Source organism: Bradysia coprophila (genome assembly GCF_014529535.1).
Source record: "Bradysia coprophila strain Holo2 chromosome IV unlocalized genomic scaffold, BU_Bcop_v1 contig_5, whole genome shotgun sequence".
NCBI lineage: Eukaryota > Metazoa > Arthropoda > Insecta > Diptera > Sciaridae > Bradysia > Bradysia coprophila.
The window spans coordinates 2,137,828-2,162,544 of record NW_023503374.1 but is presented as its reverse complement, the minus strand read 5'-3'; the positions used below and the strand labels follow the sequence as shown (position 1 = coordinate 2,162,544).

General features: G+C 39.9%; 2 protein-coding genes and 1 long non-coding RNA gene across 4 annotated transcripts; 2 read left to right on the top strand and 1 right to left on the bottom strand.

Moving 5' to 3' along the window:
• The first annotated feature begins 1,724 nt into the window (after positions 1-1,724).
• LOC119071546 (dynamin-like 120 kDa protein, mitochondrial) lies at positions 1,725-8,363 on the top strand. Of its 2 annotated transcripts, XM_037176445.1 has the most exons (18): positions 1,725-1,892; positions 2,056-2,235; positions 2,295-2,370; positions 2,427-2,562; positions 2,626-2,742; positions 3,176-3,220; positions 3,362-3,439; positions 3,504-3,664; positions 3,742-4,040; positions 4,099-4,602; positions 4,790-4,951; positions 5,010-5,197; positions 5,509-5,723; positions 5,787-6,044; positions 6,105-6,223; positions 6,301-6,382; positions 6,449-6,653; positions 7,971-8,363. In XM_037176445.1, exons 1-18 carry the CDS (start codon positions 1,864-1,866, stop codon positions 8,033-8,035), a joined length of 2,919 nt encoding a protein of 972 aa, XP_037032340.1. In that variant the 5' UTR covers positions 1,725-1,863; the 3' UTR covers positions 8,036-8,363. The 2 variants fall into 2 exon arrangements, with proteins under 2 accessions (XP_037032340.1, XP_037032341.1); XM_037176446.1 differs by lacking the exon at positions 3,176-3,220.
• Positions 3,633-24,121, bottom strand: LOC119071599. The gene is made up of 3 exons (XR_005086683.1): positions 23,328-24,121; positions 13,914-13,917; positions 3,633-3,644 (listed from the first exon to the last, which is right to left on the bottom strand). It is a non-coding gene; the product is annotated as an uncharacterized LOC119071599 (long non-coding RNA).
• LOC119071553 (protein HID1) lies at positions 12,476-16,196 on the top strand. Its single transcript, XM_037176476.1, has 13 exons — positions 12,476-12,684; positions 12,904-13,081; positions 13,155-13,190; positions 13,263-13,414; positions 13,470-14,229; positions 14,292-14,522; positions 14,581-14,745; positions 14,803-15,108; positions 15,174-15,304; positions 15,371-15,424; positions 15,482-15,645; positions 15,716-15,874; positions 15,941-16,196. Exons 1-13 carry the CDS (start codon positions 12,619-12,621, stop codon positions 16,002-16,004), a joined length of 2,466 nt encoding a protein of 821 aa, XP_037032371.1. The 5' UTR covers positions 12,476-12,618; the 3' UTR covers positions 16,005-16,196.
• Positions 24,122-24,717: the final 596 nt, after the last annotated feature.

The window sequence follows — 24,717 nt, the reverse complement described above, 5'->3', positions numbered from 1 at the left end:
ACGCGAAATACTACAAATTTTCGACACAAACTTGTTTGAGATTTAAAATTTACTGTCCCGATTTGACATTTCATCAAAACAAAATTCAGTGAATCAGTCAAAACTGGATGAACTGAGTGAACAATACTACTCATACTACTGTAATTGCAAAGTGGCAAACTTAAGACCTTATGTGGAATTTGGGTGGAAAATGGCGCAAATCACATATTTCAGGAATTTATAAAGTGAAAAATCTTTCCGGTTTCAAGTTTTTTCGTCAAAAGACGAGACACAGGTAACTTTATTTTCAATTTTTAGCTGTTTTATGTAAAAAAATTGAGAAGAAAAATCATTTTGGCTTAGTCTATTGACTGCAGTTTTGTTTAAAATGATTTCACATCGCACATCATTGTTTATTTTAGATAAATAGTATTTTTCGTACCAAGTCAGGAAATGACGAAAAACTTTTGTGCATCCGACAACTGAAATATGACATATTTTGCCATGATTTTTCATTAAGAAATGTCAGTTTTTCCCGAATATATAGTGCAGGAATAGTTATTTTCGTATATGTTGTGTACGGTATATTTTAGGCAATTTCGCGGATTGTAGCGCGAACGAAGTGAGGGCGACAAGCGAAAGTGCCTAAAATAAATCGTCCACAACAGATGCGTATACAACTTTTCATGCTGAGGGCCTAAGTTACGAGAAAAATTCCGTAATTTATGCCCAAGCCATGAAAAAAAATTCATGACTATACGACTGATTAATATGGTGAATGTGAAATGTGTATGTTTTCAAGTAAATTGCTGTGTTTTGTCGGTTTCAGTTGTCCGATGCACAAAACGTTGTTCGTACCTCGACAGGAAATGGATTTGTTCAGCACACGTCAGCAAAAGTCAAAGCACTCAATTTTTTGTTTCGTTCAAGTGATCGACATCGTAAGATTTTAGGCTTTTGAAAAGTTGATGGAATAGATGATATTGTCGGTGATGCATTTTTTTGTAAATTTGGTTTGAAACTGGAGCATTTCTAATCGGCAATGCCCCAGCCTAACATTCCCCCGACGAATATTCACTTGTTTGTTGCGGATCAAACTCTTCCGTATCTGACTCACAAGAATCCTCTGAAGAAGAATCCTTCAGTGTGCATATTTTGAACATAAAAGGACGTTGGACCTGTTCTAAAATGGAACTGATCAACACTGTACACTGTTATTTATTGTGCGGGAGCCTTTAAAATTAAAACAAAAAGGAAATAATGTGGTTTTGCATTCGCTGGCCCTTTTTTCCGATAATCACACTTATCAGCATTTACTCTCATTTACTTTCAATTCCTTACAATTCCACATATTTCCAGTCAATTCCTATCAATTCCGATCAATTCCTGCCAATTCCGATCAATTCCGGTCAATTCCATCAATTCCAATTATTTACCGGATACTCCGGCAATTCTTTTGAGGGTGTGTAGTCAATTACCCGAGTCGGTTACCCCTCGCAATTTCTCCATGTCTCTATGGTTGCAATTTGACAATTCGGATGGAACAAGCCTATCCGACTATGATATCATGCGTTTATTATGGAAAGTCACATACAAACCAAGGCTGTGACCAATGAATGTACAAATGTGTTGACGTTCATTGACTGTGACACGGTAAATTTTCTAAGCCATGGTGAACCCTAACAATTGCATACAACCCTAACCCTGAAAAACGATTACCGATTCTATCGGTAAAACAAAAAAAATCCAAATTTTGACAGTCGCGCAATCACATACACACGAAAAATTGCTTCCTTTAGAAAAACAGTGAAATTACTCGGAAAAGCTGAAATTTTAATACTTTTTTAAAGAATGAAAAATAGTTTTTAATAAATTCAAACCACAATGGCACAATTGCTGCGTGGCTCATATGGGTAAGTGTCGATTCGATTTCGTCCATAACCTCGAATATTCCATTCCGTGTCCGAATGAATGAAGTAATATTGACATTGATTATGTAAATTATTGATTTTTTTTCGGGTTGCGCAAGGAACAGTGATCCCACATAATTTGACGAATAATATTGTTCGTTCGCAGGTTTAACCTAAAACATGCTGTGCTCCGACCGGCTTTACTTAATGTGCCGCGGCTGAATTTCTCATCACTCAATGGAGGAACGGTGAATACCAAATTTAAGAGTCGAAGTTTCTTGCATGCTGTACCGCCGGGCGGGACATTTAATGTCGGTGTAAGGAGTTACGGGATGATTGTTGCAAGGTAACGTTTTCGGAAATCAATTGAAACAACCGACATAATCATCAGCAATTTTGTTGCAGAGTTATTCGTGGTGCATTGAGACTTCGATATCTAGTCTTGGGTGGAGCTATAACCGGCGGTGTTACATTGAACAAAGTAAGTGGAATCGGTTGAATAAACGACTTGAAATTGACCATTTCATACCCATATAGAGATACGAGGAATGGAAAGACGGATTGCCGGACATGAAATGGCTGGAAGATATTTTCCCAGACAATCAACAGTGGAAACAGTTCTCCAAAGATTTGGCTGTGGTTACAAAATCCGTTGCCGAAACAATTGAAATCGGTGAGATTGTACCGGCAGGAAGGATGTGGGCGGAATGGTTACAAAAATTTGATTGAATTCCAGATCCGAGACTCAAGCAATTGGGCGAGCAAAAAGTGGCTGAATGGAGAACCTGGTTCGATAGTCGATTGGACGACGCTATCGAAGCTGCAGCTACAAAGGAAAATCAACAACTTGAAGGTAATTTCCGAACGTATGTTCAGTGTAACAATGAGTGGAAATATCGATCTCGGTGATGGTGTCGTTTTAAGGTTGCGGTGAAGGGAATTTGAGTCGGGCATGAAAGTAATCTGGTATCCTGGTAGACCAGTTACCGGAAAATTTTGTTTTGTGAAAAAAATTGGGAAATCAAACCTTCGCTGAACGAAACACCGAGAAATGTATGGACCGGGAAGTCAGTTTTTCATTTTTGGTTACCGGGAAATTTTGACTCTGTTACCGAGAGGAGAACATTATTTCCATGCCAGGCGTGAGTGTGTGTATGTGTCGAGAACTAAGTGTGTGTGTGTACCTTCTTCATTCAAGAGTGATCAAGCATTATCTATTCCACATTGCCATTTGTAAACCAAAAATTGCCACTGATGATTAATGCGAAACGTTTCGTTTCCTTTAGGTTCGTTCCAGAGTTTATCGGAACTTGTGTCCCAAGTCTATGGAGGTAAAATTCGAACAAGAATTGGAAAATATTCTCCCATTTTCACAAGAGCAATTCGGAAAATGTTTTTTATCATTCTTGAATGACGAGCCTGGGTGCGTGTCGGTCTTGACTGTTTAACAGCAATTTTTTTATCCATTTCAGTTGCCAAGGACGAGATTCGGATCAAAAATATTGTGAACGCGAAGACCCTGAACACCGATGACTCGCGCCGGAAATACGGTCAGTTGGCACAGAAGTTAACAAATGTTTGTGATTCGAATTGTTTCCCAAATCGATTTTACAGAAACCCTGCAACAGCAAAACGAGGCACTGCAAACGGAGATCATGAACGTGCAAATCAAATACCAAAAGGAAATGGAAAAACTGGAAAAGGAGAATCGGGATCTGAGGCAACAGTTTCTGATCATGAAAACGAATCGCAAAACTGGCACTAAGAAGATCAAGGTAACAATGGCTTCCGATCATAGTGTGGATGGTATTCTTACCTGTCTTTGTCTTTCGACGGAATTTTGTTTTTTTAGAAATCTTTGATCGACATGTATTCGGAAGTGTTGGATGAGTTGTCCGGCTACGACACCACCTATTCCACAGCCGATCACTTACCGCGTGTCGTCGTTGTCGGTGATCAAAGCAGTGGTAAGACGTCAGTATTGGAATCCGTAGCTCGAGCGAGAATCTTTCCGCGTGGTAGTGGTGAAATGATGACAAGAGCACCGGTCAAGGTAACATTATCTGAAGGACCGTATCATGTGGCTCAGTTTAGAGGCTCGGACAGAGAATACGATCTGACGAAAGAAACTGAATTGGCCGAACTAAGAAGGTGAGTCAATTGCTTCATAATTCGTAGCTGGTCGGTCATGCATTACGTGTCCTTCCAGAGAAGTGGAACTTCGCATGAGAGCGTCGGTTCGAGGTGGTAAGACAGTTAGCAACGATGTTATTTCGATGACGGTAAAAGGTCCCGGTCTGCAGCGTATGGTTTTGGTGGATCTTCCCGGAATCATTTCAACGATGACGGTTGATATGGCTGCCGATACCAAAGACTCCATTCATCAGATGACCAAGCATTACATGAGCAATCCGAATGCTATCATTCTTTGCATTCAAGACGGTTCCGTTGACGCTGAGCGTAGCAACGTTACCGATCTGGTGAGCCAGTGTGATCCAACGGGAAAGCGAACCATTTTCGTATTGACTAAGGTGGATTTGGCGGAAGAGTTGGCCAATCCGGATCGGATACGAAAAATTTTGGCCGGCAAATTGTTTCCGATGAGAGCGTTGGGTTACTTTGCTGTTGTAACTGGACGAGGCCGGAAAGACGACACTATCGAAAGTATTAAGGATTACGAGGAGCGTTTCTTCAAAAATTCGAAGTTGTTCCAGTAAGAATGTGAATGGGGACGCTGTACTCCAATGACGTCACGTCATGTCTAACAAATTTGGGTCAATTCTGACCCTTTTTATTTGACTGGAGTCATAAATTCAATAGCGTGACGTCATTGATGTACCGTCCCTAGGGCGCGCCAAATCGACGAATGTCCTAACTCATCGCAACCATTCTTCTTACAGGAGTGGTGTGATAATGCCTCACCAGGTTACGTCCCGCAATTTAAGTTTAGCTGTGTCCGATCGTTTTTGGAAAATGGTCAGAGAGACCATTGAACAGCAGGCGGATGCTTTTAAGGCCACAAGATTTAACCTCGAAACGGAGTGGAAGAACAATTTTCCGAGGTAATTCGTTCGTCGTTTCCAATGTTTCGTTACCATTGTCAATGTCGTCCATTCATAGGCTACGCGAATCTGGTCGTGACGAATTATTCGAAAAGGCCAAGGGCGAAATCCTAGACGAAGTGGTAAACCTGTCACAAACGTCGGCCAAAAAATGGGAAGATTTGCTGACGGACAAGTTGTGGGAAAAGCTGTCCAATTACGTGTTTGAGAATATTTATCTACCGGCCGCTCAGTCAGGTTCTGAAAGTAATTTGAACTTTCTCCTTTTAATCTATTTCTTAGCGTAGAACGTTTTCTTGATTCTTTCAACGATGATTGTACAGTCAATTCTGATCAAATTTGTGACGCAGCTGGTCCACTCATACAGCTTCACTGCCCTATACGAGTCTAATAGTAATATGTGCGGGTGGTAGGGGTAAAACCATATAGACACGTTATAATACAGTACAGTTGTACGAGTGGACAGCTGAAGCAAATTGCGTCACACAAATTTGGTTGGGGTTGACTGGACATGCGAACACTGAGTTTACTAATTAATTACATTTTCGCTCGGCCAGATTCATTCAACACAATGGTCGACATCAAACTGAGACAATGGGCCGAACAAGCATTACCGGCAAAATCGGTGGAATCCGGATGGGAAGCACTGCAGGCCGAATTCAACGAACTCATACAGAAAGCCAAAAAACTTCCCGACCATGACGGAATTTTTGATAATCTAAAAGCATGCGTGGTTGATGAATCGGTGAAGCGACACACCTGGGAGGACAAGGTGACTAATTTTTTTGTTGCACTTGCTTTATGGCCTCGAATAATCACATCTGTTTCTTGACAGGCCATCGATATGTTAAGAGTAATTCAGCTGAACACGTTGGAAGATCGTTCCGTGCACGACAAACAGGAATGGGATCAGGCGGTCAAGTTTTTCGAATCATCCGTCAAGGATAAATTAGCGCACACCGAACAAACGCTGACGGAAATGTTGGGACCGTCGACGACACAGAAGTGGTTGCGTTGGACAAGTTCAACGGAAGATCAAAGTAAACGGAGTTGGGTAAAATCGGAATTGGATAAAATCATTCAGAGTGATACGGTTGGTGTTTCGGCCACTTTTTGCTTTATTGTGGAATTTTATGGGTTTGTTCGGTTTCAGAAACATTCGCCGGTTCTCAGTTACGATGAATTGACAACAGTTCGGAAAAATCTGCAACGTTCCAATGTAGAAGTGGAAACGGATTATATTCGTGAAACGTGGTATCCTATCTATAGAAGGTAGGTGCACCTCGAAAGAAAACGACTCCACTCGTATCCACATCCAACAAATTTTTCATTTTTTTTCTTTCTTTCAGACACTTTCTCAAACAATCTCTCCTACGAGCTTATGATTGTCGTAAAGCTTATTACCTCTACTCACAAGGTAGCGAAAATGTGGTAAGATCATCCTATTCATTCTATCAAATGTTGTCATTACTCTTAACGAACTGACAAAATTTCCAGATAAACTGCAGTGACATTGTTCTGTTCTGGCGCATACAACAAGTTATCAAGGTGACCGCAAACGCGTTACGGCAACAAATTATCAATCGTGAAGCACGACGCTTGGACAAGGAGATCAAAGCTGTGCTGGACGAATTCAGTGACGATGAAGATAAGAAAGTTCAATTGTTGGTTGGCAAACGGGTTACATTAGCTGAGGAACTGAGTAAGTTTCTGCGGTTGTTTAGACCCGTACGAAGTAATGGGGTCTTATAGGTTTACGCATACGTTTGTAACACGTCGAATTGGACTCCCTGAGTAAGGGGAAACCTATTGTGGTTGTCTAGAGATGCCAAATCCGCGAAAAAAAAATGTCCGTCTGTCTGTCCGTCTGTCTGTCTGCACGATATTTTGAGTAAAACGCATCCGATTTTGAAAATTCTTTTTTTTCCCGTTTGGTAATGTCAAAAGACAGGCTAAGTTCGAAGATGAGTGATTTTGGATCGACCCCTCCCGAGCTGTGGCCCAATAAGTGCTTTACGGTTTTTCGAAGATATCTCCGGACATTTAAACGTTAAACTTGTAAGTGATACGTTAAATAAAAGGTATTTACAATACCGATCGACAAAAAAAAAGTTTATGGAAATCGGATGACCGACTCGTGAGTTAGACCCCTTGGTGTGGAACAGGCACAGGGCGGCAAGCAGTTTTTGCTTGTAGGTCGGCCAAATTTGAACATATTTCGTTTGATTTAGCTTTATTAGATAGGTATTGACCGTACCAATCAGGGAAAAAAAAGTTTATGAAATTATGTTCTCCGGAGCGTGAGCTAGGTCTCTTGGAGTGAGCTCTTATCTGGCTACTCGGCCGTACAGTGAACGTGGAGTATTTTGTCAATATCTCGAGTAAATTTTGACCGAATTTCATGAATTTTTTTTTTGTTTGAAAGGTATTAACAAATGTAAAGCGTCGGTACTATTTTCGGTTTCCTAACAAAATGGCTGCCGGCGGCCATATTGGATTTTATTAAAAGTGATATAAAGTGGAAAAAATGATGCTTAGAGAGTTTCTGTTAACATGGAAATAATGTGTTAAGTGTGAGGGGTTTCAGTGTGAGGGACATCTATATATATCTATATTCACCTATATTGAGCTATATACAGGCATATAGAGCTATATAATAGCATGTTCATCTGTGAAATGTTTATTTATAGGAAAATATAGGAAAATATAGCGGTATATAGCTGTTTAAATAGGAATTTATGAAATTTGACTTCGTACGGGGCTGTCTATATTGCCTCCGGCAATTTAATTGTATATGATAACAAGGCAAAGAGTGGATAATGTAAGTGATTTAAAAGGAAGAATAGTTTTTCAGCAGAGAAGAAAATGAAGTAAGAGAAATGAAGAGTTTCACATTAAAGGCTTTTGATACGAATAGGTGTTTCGTACGGGTCGGCGTTAGCTATGTTTTTTTAGTGGTTTTAACTGAGACTGAGCTAACAGGAAAATTTTGTTTTTTTTTTCTTCTTCTTCAAAACAGTTCGAGTTCGTCAGATTCAGGAGAAGCTGGAAGAATTCATTAATGCTCTGAATCAGGAGAAGTAAAATCGGCTCTGGATACTGGAATGCTTTTATTGTAAAAAAATAATTTCTTTTTTGTTGTTGTTGCTTACAAAGTGTGAGGAAAATCTAATTTTAATTGAATTCAAAGTGAGCGAGAAACGAAGTTGTTCAATTCAGTTTTTAATTGTCGTATGGCATTATTAGGTTTTGATTTTGATGCAGTGCCAGAATGTTATTTAAAAACAAAAATTAAATTAATTTTCATTTCCCTTAAGTCATTTCACAGGACTGTGCATTTTAAAATCGAAAATTTAGTCTTTGTCATTACAATCAAAATGGAATTTTGTTTAAATAAAACGTAATTATAGAACCGGACGTTTGTTGTGATTTTTCGTAATTCACATGCTGTTCATTCTTCAGTCGTTCAACAAAATTTTGGGTCGTAGTAATTTCGGGCATTGTTTCCGGAAAATTTTGGATCTTTTATTTTTGGAGATGGCGCATTTTCATAGGTATCGATTAGACCGTGGTCCTTAGCGCTGGCATATACCAATTGATGTTCATGAAGTTATTTCTAAAATGGAATTCAGATATCTTCCGAACACAATAAAAATCCTCTAAATCGGAAAATGACTGGAAGTCGGGAAATGGCTGTAAACCGACTAAAGTCAGAAAATTATCAAAAAACGGAAAATCGGTCCATGTAATCGAGAATTGATTGAAAACCTAGAAAATCGTAACAACGAATAGAAATGAGGAATTAAAGTGACTCGATGATAACAGGTGAGTATGTATCGGGAAACGAATCGAGATCTTTTATAGGAAAATAGGAAAAGCCTTGTCTTGTCTTGTAATAGTGATCAAACGTCAAATTATAGCTCGCTTCGCTCGGAATTTCAGACTTCAAAACATCGTGAATCGATTTTCTTCACTTCGGAAATGTCGTAATTCAAGCCGTAGGTCCGGTCGAAATTTAAAATCTTTCTCACGCGAGTCTTTCTAACTTGCCATACTTTAGCTTTAGTCAATAAACTTTTTCCCTCTGTACTCGCTTCCTTTCAAAAGAGCAGAATTCAAACGTCTAGACATTTACTAGTCAATTTTTTTTTTCACTCGCTCCGCTCATGCTATTTTTGGTACATTTTCATTCATCCACATAATATTTCGCTTGTTCTATGAAGAACAACATTGTATGTCAGCGTTATCGAAAACTTATGAAATGAAATGCTCTATGTTTTCAGGAACGTTAAGGAGGATTCACATGTGTATGTTGCTTTAAGAGTGATATCGCGAAATCTTCGAACAACTTTGGGACAAGGGGCCACGGATATTATTGACTTGTAGCTCATTCGATTCGTTGAACTGTTGCTTGTAAAACGTGGTACTACGTTTGGTGTCATATATTTTGTTGTCGACGCTCGAGGTCATGAAGTAAGGGTCTGCCAAAAGGGGCCCAAAATCGTTTTCTAGCGATTAGTCGAGTAAAACCATTTTGGGGAAAAAAAAACTTTTTTAGCTAGCCTTGTAGGCCTTGAACAGACTCACATTTTGAGTATACACACCACCAGGTCCATGTTGACCTGTTGGTGATATCAATCATTTTAGGTGAAAAAATAGGTGATTTTCCCAAGTCCCTAACCGGCTGCAGTGACATAAGCCCGAGACATGGTATGTATGGTGAGAGAGCCTAGCCTCTGTAGTACCATAACATGTACAAACATCCTTGGATAAGTTTCACTGCAAAGGGTTGGAGCGACTTTAGCGGAAGTCCACCCCAAGTCGACGAAATTTTATCCCTTTCTTTCGTTTGTTTTTCGCTTTCATGAGGTTTTTTGTGCGGCTATTCATTATTTATTGCTGACAAGAGTGAGATCAACTAAAATAAAGAATTTTTCGATGTATTCACGTTGTTATTATACTCTTGGAACCCAAATTTCAATCTATTTGGACTATTTTCTATATAAAAGTGGTATATGAAGCATTTTCGGACTTTTTTTAGACCCGTACGAATTACTGGGGTCTTATAGGTTTACGCATACGTTTGTAACACGTCGAATTGGACTCCCTGAGTAAGGGGAAACCTATTGTGGTTGTCTAGAGATGCCAAATCAGTGAAAAAAAATGTCCGTCTGTCTGTCTGTCCGTCTGTCTGTCTGTCTGTCCGTTCTCTAACTTGAGTAAAACACATCCGATTTCTAAAATTCTTTTTTTCCCCTTTGGTATTATCAAAAGACAGGCTAAATTCGAAGATGGGTGATTTCGGATCGACCTCTCCGGAGCTGGGGCCCAATAAGTGTCTAAGTGTTTTTCGACGATATCTCCAAACATTTAAGCACTACACTTGTCAGTGATACGTCAAATGAAAGGTTTTTGCAATACCGATCGACAAAAAAAAGGTTATGGAAATCGGATGACCGACTCGTGAGTTAGACCCCTTGGTGTGAACCAGGCACAGGACGGCAAGCAGTTTTTGCTTGTAGGTCGGCCAAATTTGAACATATTTCGTCTGTTTTCGCTTTATTAGGTAGGTGTCCGTATTGACCGTACCAATCAGGGAAAAAAGTTTATGAAATTATGTTCACCGGAGCGTGAGCTAGGTCTCTTGGAGTGAGCTCTTATCTGGCTACTTGGCCGTACAGTGAACGTGGAGTATTTTGTCAATATCTCGAGTAAATTTCATGATTTTTTTTTTGTTAGAAAGGTATTAACGAATGTAAAGCGTCGGTAAAATTTCCGGTCTCCTAACAAAATGGCTGCCGGTGGCCATATTGGATTTTAATAAAAGTGATATATCTTGGGGAAAATGGTACTTAGAGAGTTTCTGTTAACATGGAAATAATTTGTTATGTGTGTGTGGTGTTTCAGGCATTCCATATATGGACATCTATATATATATCTATATTCACCTATATTGAGCTATATACAGGCATATAGAGCTATATAATAGCATATTCATCTGTGAAATGTTTATTTATAGGAAAATATAGGTAAATATAGCGGTATATAGCTGTTTAAATAGGAATTTATGAAAGTTGACTTCGTACGGGGCTGTCTATATTGCCTCCGGCAATTTATTTGTATATGATAACAAGGCAAAGAAAGATAATGTAAGTGATTTTAAAGGGCGAATAGCTTTTCATCAGAGAAGAGATTGAAGTAAGAGAAATGAAGAGTTTTACATTAAAGGCTTTTGATACGAACAGGTGTTTCGTACGGGTCGGCGTTAGCTATGTTTTTTGTGGCTATTCAATATTTATTTTCAATAAAAGTGTTATTTAAAGTAAAGTGAACTAAAATGATGATTTCACATGCAAAAAAAATCACCACATCATCACCCCCGTATGAACCCATATATCTATTGCGTACGTGACCCTAAAGCGTCTGTCGCCCTACTTTGACCGTAAGCCCATTGCGCCCGTAAATGTAGGTAAAGTAAAATTATTATGATATGTCTTAGAAATTGCGCATAGCGCAATTATGAAGCCCCGTACGATGTTCCTTTCAAATGTAACATAGATTTCAAATAGCCCTAAAATTTTAATTTATTGAGTACAAACACTACACATATCGGCCTTAGTCCAAGGACCCAAATTTAACAATTTTTTCAACAACATTCTATTCGACCTTCGATTAAAAAATACACATAGGGTCATTCTTGTAGTGCCCTTCGTCCAAGGACCCTAATTTAAAAAAATTTTCAACAACATTCTATTTGTTGTTCTCTTATCTTCTAACTGAAACTAAAATTAGGAAAAACTGAGGAAATTTACTCGAGTTATATGCAAAATACACTTTTAGGGCCGAGTAGCGGCCTTAGTCCAAGGACCCAAATTTCTAACATTTTTCTCACCACATACTATTCGGTATTCAATTACCTTCCATTTAAGACAAAAACTAGCAAAATTGGATGAGATTTACTCGATTTATATGCAAAATACACTTAGGGACGAGTAACCTTTCACTTCTAGCGCCCTAACTCACGGTCCACTCAACCGATTTAAAAAAAAAAAAAAACTTTTTTTTCCTGGATCGGTATCGACAATTAATTGTCTTTTGCCGTTTCATTTACATTTTCATCATTTTTTGCCGTAAATATCCCCAAAGGACCTTAAAACACTTTGGCGGCTCTAATTCACGAAGGGCCGACCCGAATATGCCCATCTTCGAACTTAGCCTCACTATTTCGACTACCTTTCAGGAAAAAAAAATACTCAAGATGTCGACGTGACCGACAGACTGACAGACGGACAGACAAAATGTTTATTGCGGATTCGTAATCTGTGAACATAGGCAAACACTTTGCCCTTACCGTCTGCTTCGAATTCCATCACACACAGCATCGTAACCCCTTTGTACTTCGTACGGGGCTACAAACCAAAAAAGTTCTGCGAAAAATTCAAACATTTCTACCGGTACTGAACAACCTCCGAATGTCTGCTGCTATTATGACCGTTACATTGGCAGCATTTGCGATGATATGACATTTCGATGAAATACCTATGTCACTTTTTACGCGTATAGAGTGTACATTGTACAAGTAGAGTGTAAAAACTAACTTAAAATTTGTTTTAATGAAAAACTAAAAGGAAACTCAATTGATATCAACGTCGAAGACATTCGAAACAATGGGTAACACTGACACAAAGCTAAATTTCCGGAAAACCGTCATTCAACTGGGAACCAAGAATCAGGTGAACATATTGCTTTTAGGAAAAAAAAATATCAAAACTTCCACAAAACAAAACACCTACATGAAAATCAATTTTCCTAGTCCCCTTGTGTATGTGTATCGGTGTGGCACTTTTTTTGTGTGTTGAGATAAGAGTCTTTCGTGTTACTTTTACGGCGATAAGATGGAATGGTCAATTTTGATTGAATTGAATTGAATTTGTGTTCATTTACTGCAATAGCAAATCGAAGCCAGCGATGACCAGTTTTGGGAACAATTTTGGACCGATCACTCTACAACCGTTCAGGATGTGTTTGCACTTATACCTGCCAGTGAGATAAGAACGTTGCGTGAAAATAATCCAGCCAATTTAGCGACTCTGTGTTACAAAGCCACAGAGAGATTAGTGCGTTGCGTCGGTAAGTGTAACTACGACCGCGTGAACCGTAATGTCTGAGTGGTCTTCTTTCACATTGAACATAATCGTTTCAGACTCATCCTGTCGAACCCAGACTGAGCAACAAGCTGGTAAGTAATATTGATAAATGTTGTCAGTTGATATGGGTGGGCGGTTGTTGTAACGGTTTTCTGATTTTACAGCCTTAAATTGCGTACGATTACTATCAAGAATCCTGCCTTATATTCTCGAGGATGCTGAATGGAAGAATTTCTTCTGGTCGTCATTGCCATCTGGAGTGGAAAATGATGATTCTACGACACCGTTGGCCCATAGCTTGCTGAATGCTATTTGTGTAAGTGATTCAACGACCTCTATCTCGTTCACTTTAACTTTCCATTTCTCTTCAGGATTTGCTGTTTTGTCCTGACTTTACCGTCGTCGCAACGAGACGTTCCGGTCCCGATAAAGCTGAAGAGCTGGCAAACATTGACAGCTGTGAATACATATGGGAAGCTGGAGTCGGATTCGCCCAATCACCACCCAAAAATGCTATCTTAGAGCAGCGGCGTACGGAACTGTTGAAACTGTTGCTGACCTGCTTCTCGGAAACGATGTACCGATCACCCACTCAGAGTGAGGAAGCAAACAAATGGATCGTTCACTTTACAAGCGCCGAGAATCGGCATGCGTTACCACTGTTCACGTCACTTCTGAACACCGTCAGTGCATACGATCCCGTTGGACTGGGCTTGCCGTACAATCACATCATTTTCACCGATACGATGGAACCCCTGGTCGAAGTTTGTCTGCAGATATTGATCGTCACATTGGATCACGACATGACGGTGCACAGTCCTACCTCGGCTACATTCGAGGAAGCGAGTGTCGGCGACAATCTGTTCATCAATTACTTGTCGCGCGTTCATCGGGACGAAGATTTCCAGTTTATTCTCAAGGGAATCACGCGATTGTTGAACAATCCATTGGTGCAGAGCTATTTGCCTAATTCGACGAAACGCCTGCACTGCCATCAGGAATTGCTGGTGTTCTTCTGGAAGATTTGCGATTACAACAAAAAGTTCTTGTACTACGTGCTGAAGAGCAGCGACGTTCTGGACATTCTAGTTCCTATTTTGTATCATCTGAACGATTCCAGAGCCGATCAATGTATGTACTTGATGCAGTTGGTTGTGTGGCCAGTTGAGGCTTAAAATTCCTTTCACTTTCAGCTCGCGTTGGCCTAATGCATATCGGAGTTTTCATACTGCTGCTGCTGTCCGGTGAACGAAACTTTGGAGTGCGTTTGAACAAGCCGTACACTGCAACGGTTCCCATGGACATTCCCGTTTTCACTGGTTCGCATGCCGACTTATTGGTCACGGTATTTCATAAAATCATTGCGACTGGTCATCAGCGTCTCCAGCCGTTGTTCGATTGTCTGCTTACAATTTTAGTCAACGGTAAATGCTCGACGGAGTCTTTCTACTCGGCGAAAACTGATTTTGGTCGTTTTTTCAGTATCACCGTACCTCAAGACATTGTCGATGGTGGCGGCGATTAAACTACTGCATTTACTGGAAGCGTTTAGCACTCCCTGGTTTCTGTTCTCTGCCCCGTCAAATCACCATTTGGTATTCTTCTTGCTGGAAATCTTCAACAACATCATCCAATATCAATTCGACGGTAAGGGAATGACATGAATGAGGTGCCAGATTCATTTCAACTAGTTCTTCTCCTCAGGAAATTCGAACTTAGTCTACACCATCATTCGAAAACGGCACGTTTTCCATGCGCTAGCCAATCTTCCATCCGACTACCACGGCATCTCAAAGTGTTTGAACAGTCGCAAAGGAATACGCACTCAAAGTCATATCGTTGCGCCACCACCCGAAGAACGACTAGAAAGAACTCCGTCACCGGAAGGCGAAGCAGAATCGTCGGATGGCGATACGAAAAGCGAAATCATTGAAAATTCCATGGAAGGTTCGACACCGGCTCAACCGGCAGAACCGGGAACTTTAAAAGTTTCGTTGTTGGACACACCTGGTAGGATTCGAATGAACAGATGGGGATTTACAGGCGGCTCTGATTCATTTTTCTGTCCTGTTTAGATCTCGGTTTGATGACGGAAAGTGAGTCAGCGCACCCGAGTAGTCAGCCAGAATTTGCAGAATTTGCACCGGTTGACGAAACTGAATTGATACAAGATTCCGACGAGAGAACATTGAAAGCTGCTGAATCGGTAATCAATCTGTGGTTGGTTTGACAAGACCGACGATTTGACTTTCTTTCTCTTTGTATGTTATAGCCATCGAAAAACTCACTGCAGGAACCATCTTCATTCAAACGATCCGTTGCGCAGGTATGTTCTCTTATCATGCTGATGTGTCATTCAAACTCATTCTGTTTATCATTTCAGCGCGGTAGCATACGGGTCACTCCGGCCAATTTACCAGTATCATCGCCAATGTGGAATCCATCGCCGGAATGGGTGTCATCGTGGCGCGTCAAGTTACCACTGCAAACCATAATGAGACTACTTCAAGTCCTAGTACCACAAGTGGAAAAGATTTGCATCGACAAGTGTGTAACCGCTAAGCGTTGTTGCCGTGCTCTGCGAAAATACAATTTGTCTCCCAATTTCATCTTTCAGAGGCCTGACGGACGAGTCGGAAATTTTGAAATTTTTGCAGCATGGCACTCTGGTCGGCCTGTTACCGGTTCCTCATCCGATTCTGATTCGAAAGTATCAAGCGAACAGCGGAACGACAGCATGGTTTCGTACTTATATGTGGGGAGTGATATACTTGAGGTTTGTTGAATGAGTCAGAGGCACAGTTGAGTGATAAAGTTTGGAATTTCCTTTTTTTCGTCACAGAAACGTTGATCCGGCTATTTGGTACGACACAGAGGTCAAATTGTTTGAAATACAACGGGTTTAAGGCGACGACGAGATGGACGAATGCTGTACTGGTACCCATTTGATTTAAGGCAATGTCAACTGATGAAGTTAGAGTCTGAGTTTCTCTCGGGGAATTTGAATTTTCGTTTTTTTTTTGTTTTGTTTGTTTTTAAAGATTTATCAAATTTTTGTTAATTTATTTATTGCACTGGAAGAGACAGACCGTTAGACCTAAATGCATCCATTCGTCATTCAAAACACTCGTAGACATATGTTCCATTGTTCATGATTAAGTTAAGTTTTCATCTTCTTCTCCTTCTATCGCCATAGTTCTGCTCAATTTGCTTAACAATTTTATACCAAAACCAATAAGCTTACTGGCGGGATATGAAAGCATTGACGTTGCATACCGAAACGGTTGACGCACGGCATTTTGTTCGTCGAACTATTTTAGTGTAAACTACTGGAACATTCAATGTGTTAAGTATGGTTTCCACTCAACAAAAAGTACACCGTGAGAGAGAGAGAGAGAGAGCTGTCAAAAGAGCTAAAATTAAAAAAAATCTATTTTGTCTCTTACACGGAGCACTTTTTCGGTAAGTGGAAATCAAACATTAATCCATTAAGCAAAAATATCAAAGGGGCGAACGTTGCTTCTTTAAACTGATTCTTTTAAAAGTGTTCAAACGTGTGCGAGAGCGACACAGTTATGTGTATGCCCGATATATTTGATTTGCATTTCTACTTATAAGCCGCCGCATAACACGACGTGCTCTGCTCACATTCCGTGAATTAATGTAAATTTCATGATAAATGTAAAAAATAGGGCGCGAGATTTTATTTTGCTTTTGAAATGAAACTGGAACTACAACACAACGTAACAAGTGTAAAAAAAAAACAATTTAATCAAACTTTGAAATAAAAATATTTATTGACTACCTAAGGACACGTGTGCAGCTTTTCTTTCTTTCTTTTTGGCTCGTGGTGTACTTTCAGATATCGGATAGGCTTCGAAAGGTCGTCCAATAAAAAATTCTTAAGTTCCATTGAGGCATTCTTTTGGAAAATAGGATCGGACGCATTTTGCAGCCTAGAAAGGTGCTCGTCCCCTAGAAGCAAGAACTGCTTTTAAAAAAATATTTTCGAAGCTTGTCTGGCAAGTGGTAGGTGATCGAAAACCGAAAACATTAAATTCATCCACACTGAGATATGAGCAGCTGAAAAAATGGGAAAGATTGGACTACTTCGGTGAATTTTTATCGGTTCACCTGCTTCCCAAACACAACTAAAACATCAATAAACTGTTTTCCCTGGCCTATGCTGGTCTGAGCTTTTTAATGACAATAAACATGCATGGGTATGGGTGACACGATGAATATTTTGAAGTGTAAATTTGAGACTCGAATAATTTCGTTCAGAGAGAACGATTTGATTTTTTAAAAAATGGAACGATCTACAACTGCTGAGCGTTCTTGATTGAGATTGCCTTGCATCACCTTCACTAACAGTTTTTGGACTGATATCACTTCTTTTGGAAGTATGGTTACATTTCTTGAATTAGCAAGCTAGCCAGGCGCGGCTGGCCATACTGGGCGATCGGGCGAAGCCCGATGCGCCTTTCACTTCCAGCGCCCCTGGGATTTCATCGCTTTTTTTAAACAAACAAAAACCTTTAAAACCTTAACAGAAACGTTAAGAAACGAAAAAAGTAGGGGGAAGTCTCCGTACTCGAAAGTCCAAAGAATGTAAGTGCAGTACACTTAGTGCATAAAAAGACTTTCTATTTTATAAGTGAATTAGCGAAAGTTTATATGAAAATATAATAATTATATTATAATTCAAGGGTGTTAAGTACGGTTTGAGAAATATACACAGCTATGGCTCATTGGACTTTCCTGAGTAATTTGTAGAACAACTTTTTTCTTTCGTGCCGTTCGTGTTCGCCCTGGAGACCTCTAAAAACACGTCTGCGCGTGCAGCTCGGAAAACGTGTTTTTAGGTCTTTTTTCCATAGGAAAAAAAGACCTATTGTGGGCACTTCATCTGTCCGTCCGTCCGTCTGTGTCACAAATAAAATGTGATTGATAAAAGTTAAAATTGCAATGCTACTATGAACAAACCAACACCAGGCAAATCAATTATTATTTGTTATCTGGTAACCAATCGCTCATAGCAGACATAGCAATTTGAAAGTTTGGTAGTTGGACCCCCAAAATATTTAGCAGCAAAGATGTTTACCATTTGAGAGCTACGCACCGAATGACGAAATTATTCTGCCTGCTTGCCTTTTTATAACTCAAATATTTGGTAGTTGACTACCATGTTGGTAAATTGCAATGCTACTATGAGCAAACCAACACCAGGCAAATCAATTATTATTTGTTATCTGGTAACCGATCGCTCATAGCAGACATTGCAATTTGAAAGTTTGGTAGTTGTTGGTAGTTGGACCCCCAAAATATTTAGTAGCAAAGATGTTTCTTCCTCGAAAGATGCACACCGACTGATGAAATTATTCTGCCTGCTGGTCTATTTGTAAATCGAGTATTTGGTAGTTGACCATCAAAGTGGTAGTTGCTAACCAAAGTAGTAATTGACTACCAAAGTGGTAGTTGACTACCAAAGTGGTAGTTGACTACCAAACTCATACGGAGGTTGTAGAGATGTTTAATGTTTGAAAGCTGCACACCGACTGATGATATTAATCGGCTCGCTTGCTTATTTATAAATCGAAAATTTGGTAGTTGAATACCAAAGTGGTACTTGAATGAATACCAAGCTGGCAATAAACAGGAGATTCAAAAACGATGGTGAGATTCAAAAATAAAAAAGACTCACTAGGCGTTAGCCGGTACTATTCTTGTTATTATAACTTCCGAAAAGTAAATCCGGACGGAGTGTGTTTATGGTCATTTGTAGGTCCTAAAAGTCACACATTTTACAACTAGGTCCCACCTGTTGAGTGGATCAGATCCCTTAACTGTTTGTCTGAGCTTCTCAATAGGATTTTTATTGGCAATGATTTATTGATTTATTTCAATTAAATGTAATTTTGAATGTTGATGGCCACAAAAACGCATTTAGAAGAAGAACTACTAGAACGGTCTAATAAATCTCTCATTGATGATTTAATTCTGTTTAGTTTCACTGAAAATCTTCGAAACTTTGTATATAAAATGCCCTGGTAAAAAATGACGTATCAATAAAATTTAACTTCGTGTGAATTGCGACCCTCGCTTCGCTCCGGCCGCAAACTTCACACTCTTTAATTTTGGTTCTGTTTATTCGGTTTTGTTTACAAGGCAAAATCAAATAACAAGACTCCAGATCGTTTTAACAAAGAGTAGAACCGGCTTCTTTTTAGAACTACTCCCAGATGGTTGAACCGACACCACCCATTCTCGCAAGGTTCTGAAAGAACAGGTTAAGACACTTCTAAGTTGATCACTAAGGCGGTGACACGCAGTTGCTTTTTATTGAACAGACTCATTACAGATTGATAAAAACTTTTTTTTCTTCAAGTTGACATTTCAATGTAATGAATGTGTTCAACAAAATGTACCTATTTGTCAAACTGTTACTTGAACTCGTGTGATTTGCGGCCCTCGCTTCGCTCTGTTCACACTCGTTAATTTTTGTTCTATTTATTCGGTTTTGTTTACAAGGCAAAGTCACATAACAAGAAAAATACTATTGAAATAGATACAAAAATTCTGTTAGCAACATCAGCTTGTTCGTTAGACCAACATAATCTATCTTAGAACCTAACCTCAGGAATTAATTCTCCACCAAACATTTTTTTTAAATCGGTTGAGAATTACTCCAGTTATCGTGTTAACAAAGAGCAGAAAAGGCTTCTTTCGAGAACTACGACCAGATGGTTGAACCGATACCACCCATTTTCGAACTTGACCTGAGGATTTCAATACTTCGTCGAATAAAAAAAAAAGTTTTTGAAAATCAGTTGAGATTTACTCAAGTTATCGTGTTAACAAAGGGCACAAAATTTTACATTTAACGTTTTTTCATCACATTTCCATACATTTTTAATCATAGTGAATATGTACGGTGTATTTGTTTTCGTAAAACCCATGACTTACAATGCGAAATAATTGATTGAAGGTGAATGAGACACCAGCGGAGGACGTGGTGGTGCGAATGAATGAAAATTTCTACTGAATGGACCGTATGAAGTTAGCGAAAACAGAATTGCAATTGAACCCCCCGATCTGCTCGTGAAGGAAGAAATACAAGGAGAAACCAAATGAATTAATTAATGCCACTTCCCACACTTTAATTGAGCCCTTGAAAATGTGAGAAACTCCTGACCAACATTTGTAAGTATAGTCTGGCCTGAAATTGGTGTACGCTGTAAATGTGAGTACAAATTTGTTTTAGAATGTTAGACGCGCGATGGGGCTGTAAAGTGGCAGCATAGTGTGAAGGTTACGTAAAAGGGTGAATTTGCTTTAGTCTTGGGGGAATGAGTGTATTTGGTACGTGAGATGATGAATCTGTTTTAACCTTTGAGCGGCAGGTGAGTGGTTTTGTGAAGGTAAATGTGGTCTGACGATGCGGATCTGCCCTTACCGTGCGGATGACTGCGTAGGTTACGTAAGAGGGTTAATTTAGTTTGTTCTTCTTGTTTTCGACTCCCTTGGGCTAGTGTGTGGTTAAGATTAGGATGTAGAACGCAACGGTCTGATACCTTGGACGTTTTGTAAATAGGTGAGACGGATCTCTTCTTGCAGTTGAAAACTGCTCGTCCGTGAAGAGGTATGTGTGTCTTGCATCTCTTGATGTGCTGCTAGCTGGCGAGATCTGAGAGTTTCTTGCAAAGGTGTTCAGGATCGAGGGACAAAGGCTGACGGCTCGGAAAGTACGAGAAGCAGATGCTAGTGTGCACCTTTGGTTTTCTGAATGGAATTGGGCCTGGTTTCATCGTTTCATCAATCCGATGGATGAATTTCTCGGATATGAAGGAGGTAAAGGCGCTTTATAAGGAGTTTGAAAGTCCGCGATACCAGGATGAGTGCTGTCCCTTTGATGTGCATGGTAGAGACGTGATGTACCTGAACGGCACAGTCCGCGGAATGTGAAGCCGAAAGTGATGCCGGATGCGACAGTTTTTCTGCTTCCACTTAGGTGGAGTTTTTTCTTTGCCTCATGCAGACTGTTTTCTTGACGCAAACTTTGCGTCGCAAAGTGTTCGTTTTTAGGAAGCTGTGAAGGTTCTCGCTGGTCGGTCCTCCGAATTTGAGTGCAGTCGTTGGGAAGATATTGCTTAGATGAGCGGCAGACGAAGTTTTGAGATCGCATTTTCCGCGTGCTTCAAAGCGTTTGGGCTTCCTGTCAAGTTTGAAGTTTTAAGTGACCATTTTTGAAAAAATTGACACTTCAAAGCTTTGAGTGCCTTGGCTTTCGCTGGTCGTTGTCGCTTGCATGTCGATGCCATGCCGACAGTGAGCGGTATGTGCTTTCCGGCTTTCCTTGTGATAGGAGTTATTACTCTTCCCGGTGAATTAAAGTCCCCTTTTAGATGGATTTGATTGAATTTGTGGGGTTTTTGACGTTGTTTCGCTTGTAGGACACAGCGCCAAGCTTGACGGAATCACCGATGTTAACGCAGGGTTGTGTCACTAGATGATACTTAGCTTTTGTGTTAACGTTTTGCTCGTAGTCTGAGATTACCTCGCTGTCAGTCTGTTGCTGACCAGAGCCACTTTTGTAGCCGGGTGAGTAGCGCCTGCCTTGCTGCTACTTCGCCGGCAGACTTGCTCCCGCAATCCGATTTGATTGTTGTAGCTGCCAGAAACTTGGGACCAGTCATTGCCGAAAGCCAGTTTGTCATTTCGTTTTCAGCGTCGGTTTCTGATGTCAAGTTTAATTGTTTTCTTTGACTAGCGACGATGTGAATGATTTTATATTAAGATTTGGCTGTGTTATCTTCCGCTAGAGATGTGTATGTCTGACTTTAATGTTATCTCTCTACTTTCACGCACTAATGGTTTATTGGAGGAAGCTTTTTTGAAGAATACGAAAGTCAAAAGAATGATTACCACCAACGCATGAAAATTGTCCTATGATGAAATACCGACGAGTCTGAATGTACAGGTAGTAAAGGTGTAATGCAGGATCGGTATATATATCGCAGCGCCTACAGGTAAATAGTCAGAGAACTGAACGTACAGGTAAATAATTGTGACGAGTACCCAGGTAATTGGACGATGAAATTGATAATTACAACAAAATTTGTAGCTAGTCCGATCACTTTGTCGAGCGACGGTGATTGTTGTTAGATTAAGTTTCAACATACCTCGAGTAGCGATCCAGCGCTGTTCACGGTAAACGTGATTTGTTTAATATACAATGCACGCTTACTATGAAATGGAGAGTAAAAAGGGGGATCCAAGTGGATAACTCCCACTGTCAGTGGTTCAACGTTCAAACTCTACTGGTTATGTGCACAGGCACAAGCTCTTGATATGTCACGGTCACGGTAAAACCCATGACTTACAGTCAAGGGAATAACTTATTTTTGATTGCAATTTGCCTTCTAGAATTTTTTATTCTCAAAAATTGAACATTTGCGTGATGGTCTGTAGGATATTACCAGCGATCTTTAAAAAAAACTTATAGTCTTGCTTATAGCATAATGTCATAGCCTCTGATTCTTACTTCAAAACAATATAAAGTTTGGCTTGGTATGGATCCTACAGAGCGGTCGTGGTCGTAATAACTAATCAAGAAAATGTATGAGAAAATCCCTTGTTCGGTAGAACAATTAACAGTTACGTTGCAAAAGAGCTGTGATTAATTTTTTATTTTATATTCATCCCTGATCTTTCACCTTTCACCCACATGTATGAACAGTTCCAGAAAATATGCTTTATCACGGCAAATAAGAATGTTTCAACTGAAGCGGAAAATGAATGATTTTTCTCGCTTGCTTCGCTCGCGTTCTTAATTCATTACTTATTTAACAGTCAAGTGTTTCACTTATACGATAGTGTCACTGTATATAGGTCTAACTCATATAATTTAGCTCATTTATCGAACTATCACAACACAGCGCCTTTGTTCGAAACGCCCGATGCGCCTTTCGGTAGCCAGTCCGGCCCTGGAGGTAGCACAAATTCATACATTCAAATAAAGACAAAAATGATCGCCACAGCTACCTCTACCTACAACATCATATTCAAAGTTAATTTTTTGACACTCGACCGACGCCTTGGATGACTTGGGACATCCCTAATTACATATACACAAATGATGGGCACAATATCATCTACTCGAACATATAAAAAGAAATATGTGTAGCTCTATCTCCAAACAGCATAGAGAGGGAAAATGCAGTGATAACATTGCTGCATAAAAAAGGAGACATAACAAAGTTGGAAAACTATCGACCCATAAGTATCTTATCAACACTCTACAAGTTGTTCATGAAAATAGTTACGAAGAGGGACACCAAGAAGCTCGACTTCTACCAACCTGTTGAACAAGCTGCATTTAGATCAGGATTCAGCACAAACGACCACTTACATGTGATGAGAACGCTAATTGAGAAATGCAATGAATACAAGATTGCTGAGGTCTTGCTATTCATAGACTTTGAAAAAGCTTTTGATTCAATGGAAACATGGTCGATATTGGACTCATTAGACGAGTGCAGAGTAGACTCAAGATACTCAAACACAATTCGATACGTCTATAAAAACGCTACGTCGTGTATAAAACTCCATAAAAGCACGGAAAAATTCAGAATTGGCAGAGGTGCACGACAGGCTGACACCATAGGGGCCATTCACAAAGTACGCACGCACCAAATTCGAAATTTCAGACCCCCCCTCCCCCCTTAAGAGCGTGCATAATTTGTGAATGGCCCCATATCACCTAAGTTATTCACATCGATTCTGGAGAGTATTTTTAAGAAATTAGACTGGAGTGAAATGGGTATCAACATAAATGGAGAGTACCTGAGTACCAGCTGATCTAGATCAGGCGCAAATTATGTTACAACAGCTGAATGAGCAGTCAAACAAAGTCGGCATCAAGATGAATTTGTCGAATACGAAAATCATGACAAACATTGACGACGACAGAGACATTAAAATTGGTCATACTGTCATTGAACGAGTCGACAGTTATGTGTACCTAGGTCCACGGCAGAGTAAAAGTAAACCTGGCAGGAGCGGTTCATTATGGAAACGTAAAATGAGGGACCTAATCCTTTGTATGAAAATGAACTCAAATGAACACTGACATAAGTTAAAAAATTTAATTCGCAAAAAACATAGGCCTACTAGATTATTCAGGTCCCTAGTCAAACAAGCGCTCCTGCCTGGGTTACTTTTACTCTGCCGTGCTAGGTACGCTCAGAGACAGAATGACAAATCAATGGATTCGACAACAAACAAAAGTCGTTGATGTCACGGAAAGTATAGCATCTTTAAAGTGGAACTGGGCGGGACATATATCAAGAAGGACGGACGAACGTTGGACCAAAAAGATCATGAATTGTAGACCACCTAAAACACGACCTAGAGGTAGACCACCAGAGAGATGGAATAATGGTATAAAGAGAATTGCAGGCGCAAATTGGCAACAAGTGGCCACTAATCGTTTGGAATGGAAAAGAATTGGGGACGCCTTCGTGCAGCAGTGGAGATAGAGTTACCATTACCATTATATTCCCATATTATTTTTGGAGTTTCCTTTGATCGACAGCGCCACTATGCCATTTCTCGGGT

Bases quoted from the DNA above. Each gene is read 5' to 3' on its own strand.
- LOC119071553 (XM_037176476.1), top strand. From the start codon at position 12,619: ATGGGTAACACTGACACAAAGCTAAATTTCCGGAAAACCGTCATTCAA. The intron at 13,191-13,262 runs GTAAGTAATATT...CTGATTTTACAG, and splicing joins CCAGACTGAGCAACAAGCTG to CCTTAAATTGCGTACGATTA. The intron at 14,230-14,291 runs GTATGTACTTGA...TTTCACTTTCAG, and splicing joins CGATTCCAGAGCCGATCAAT to CTCGCGTTGGCCTAATGCAT.
- LOC119071546 (XM_037176445.1), top strand. From the start codon at position 1,864: ATGGCACAATTGCTGCGTGGCTCATATGG. The intron at 2,743-3,175 runs GTAATTTCCGAA...CGTTTCCTTTAG, and splicing joins GGAAAATCAACAACTTGAAG to GTTCGTTCCAGAGTTTATCG. The intron at 4,952-5,009 runs GTAATTCGTTCG...GTCCATTCATAG, and splicing joins TGGAAGAACAATTTTCCGAG to GCTACGCGAATCTGGTCGTG.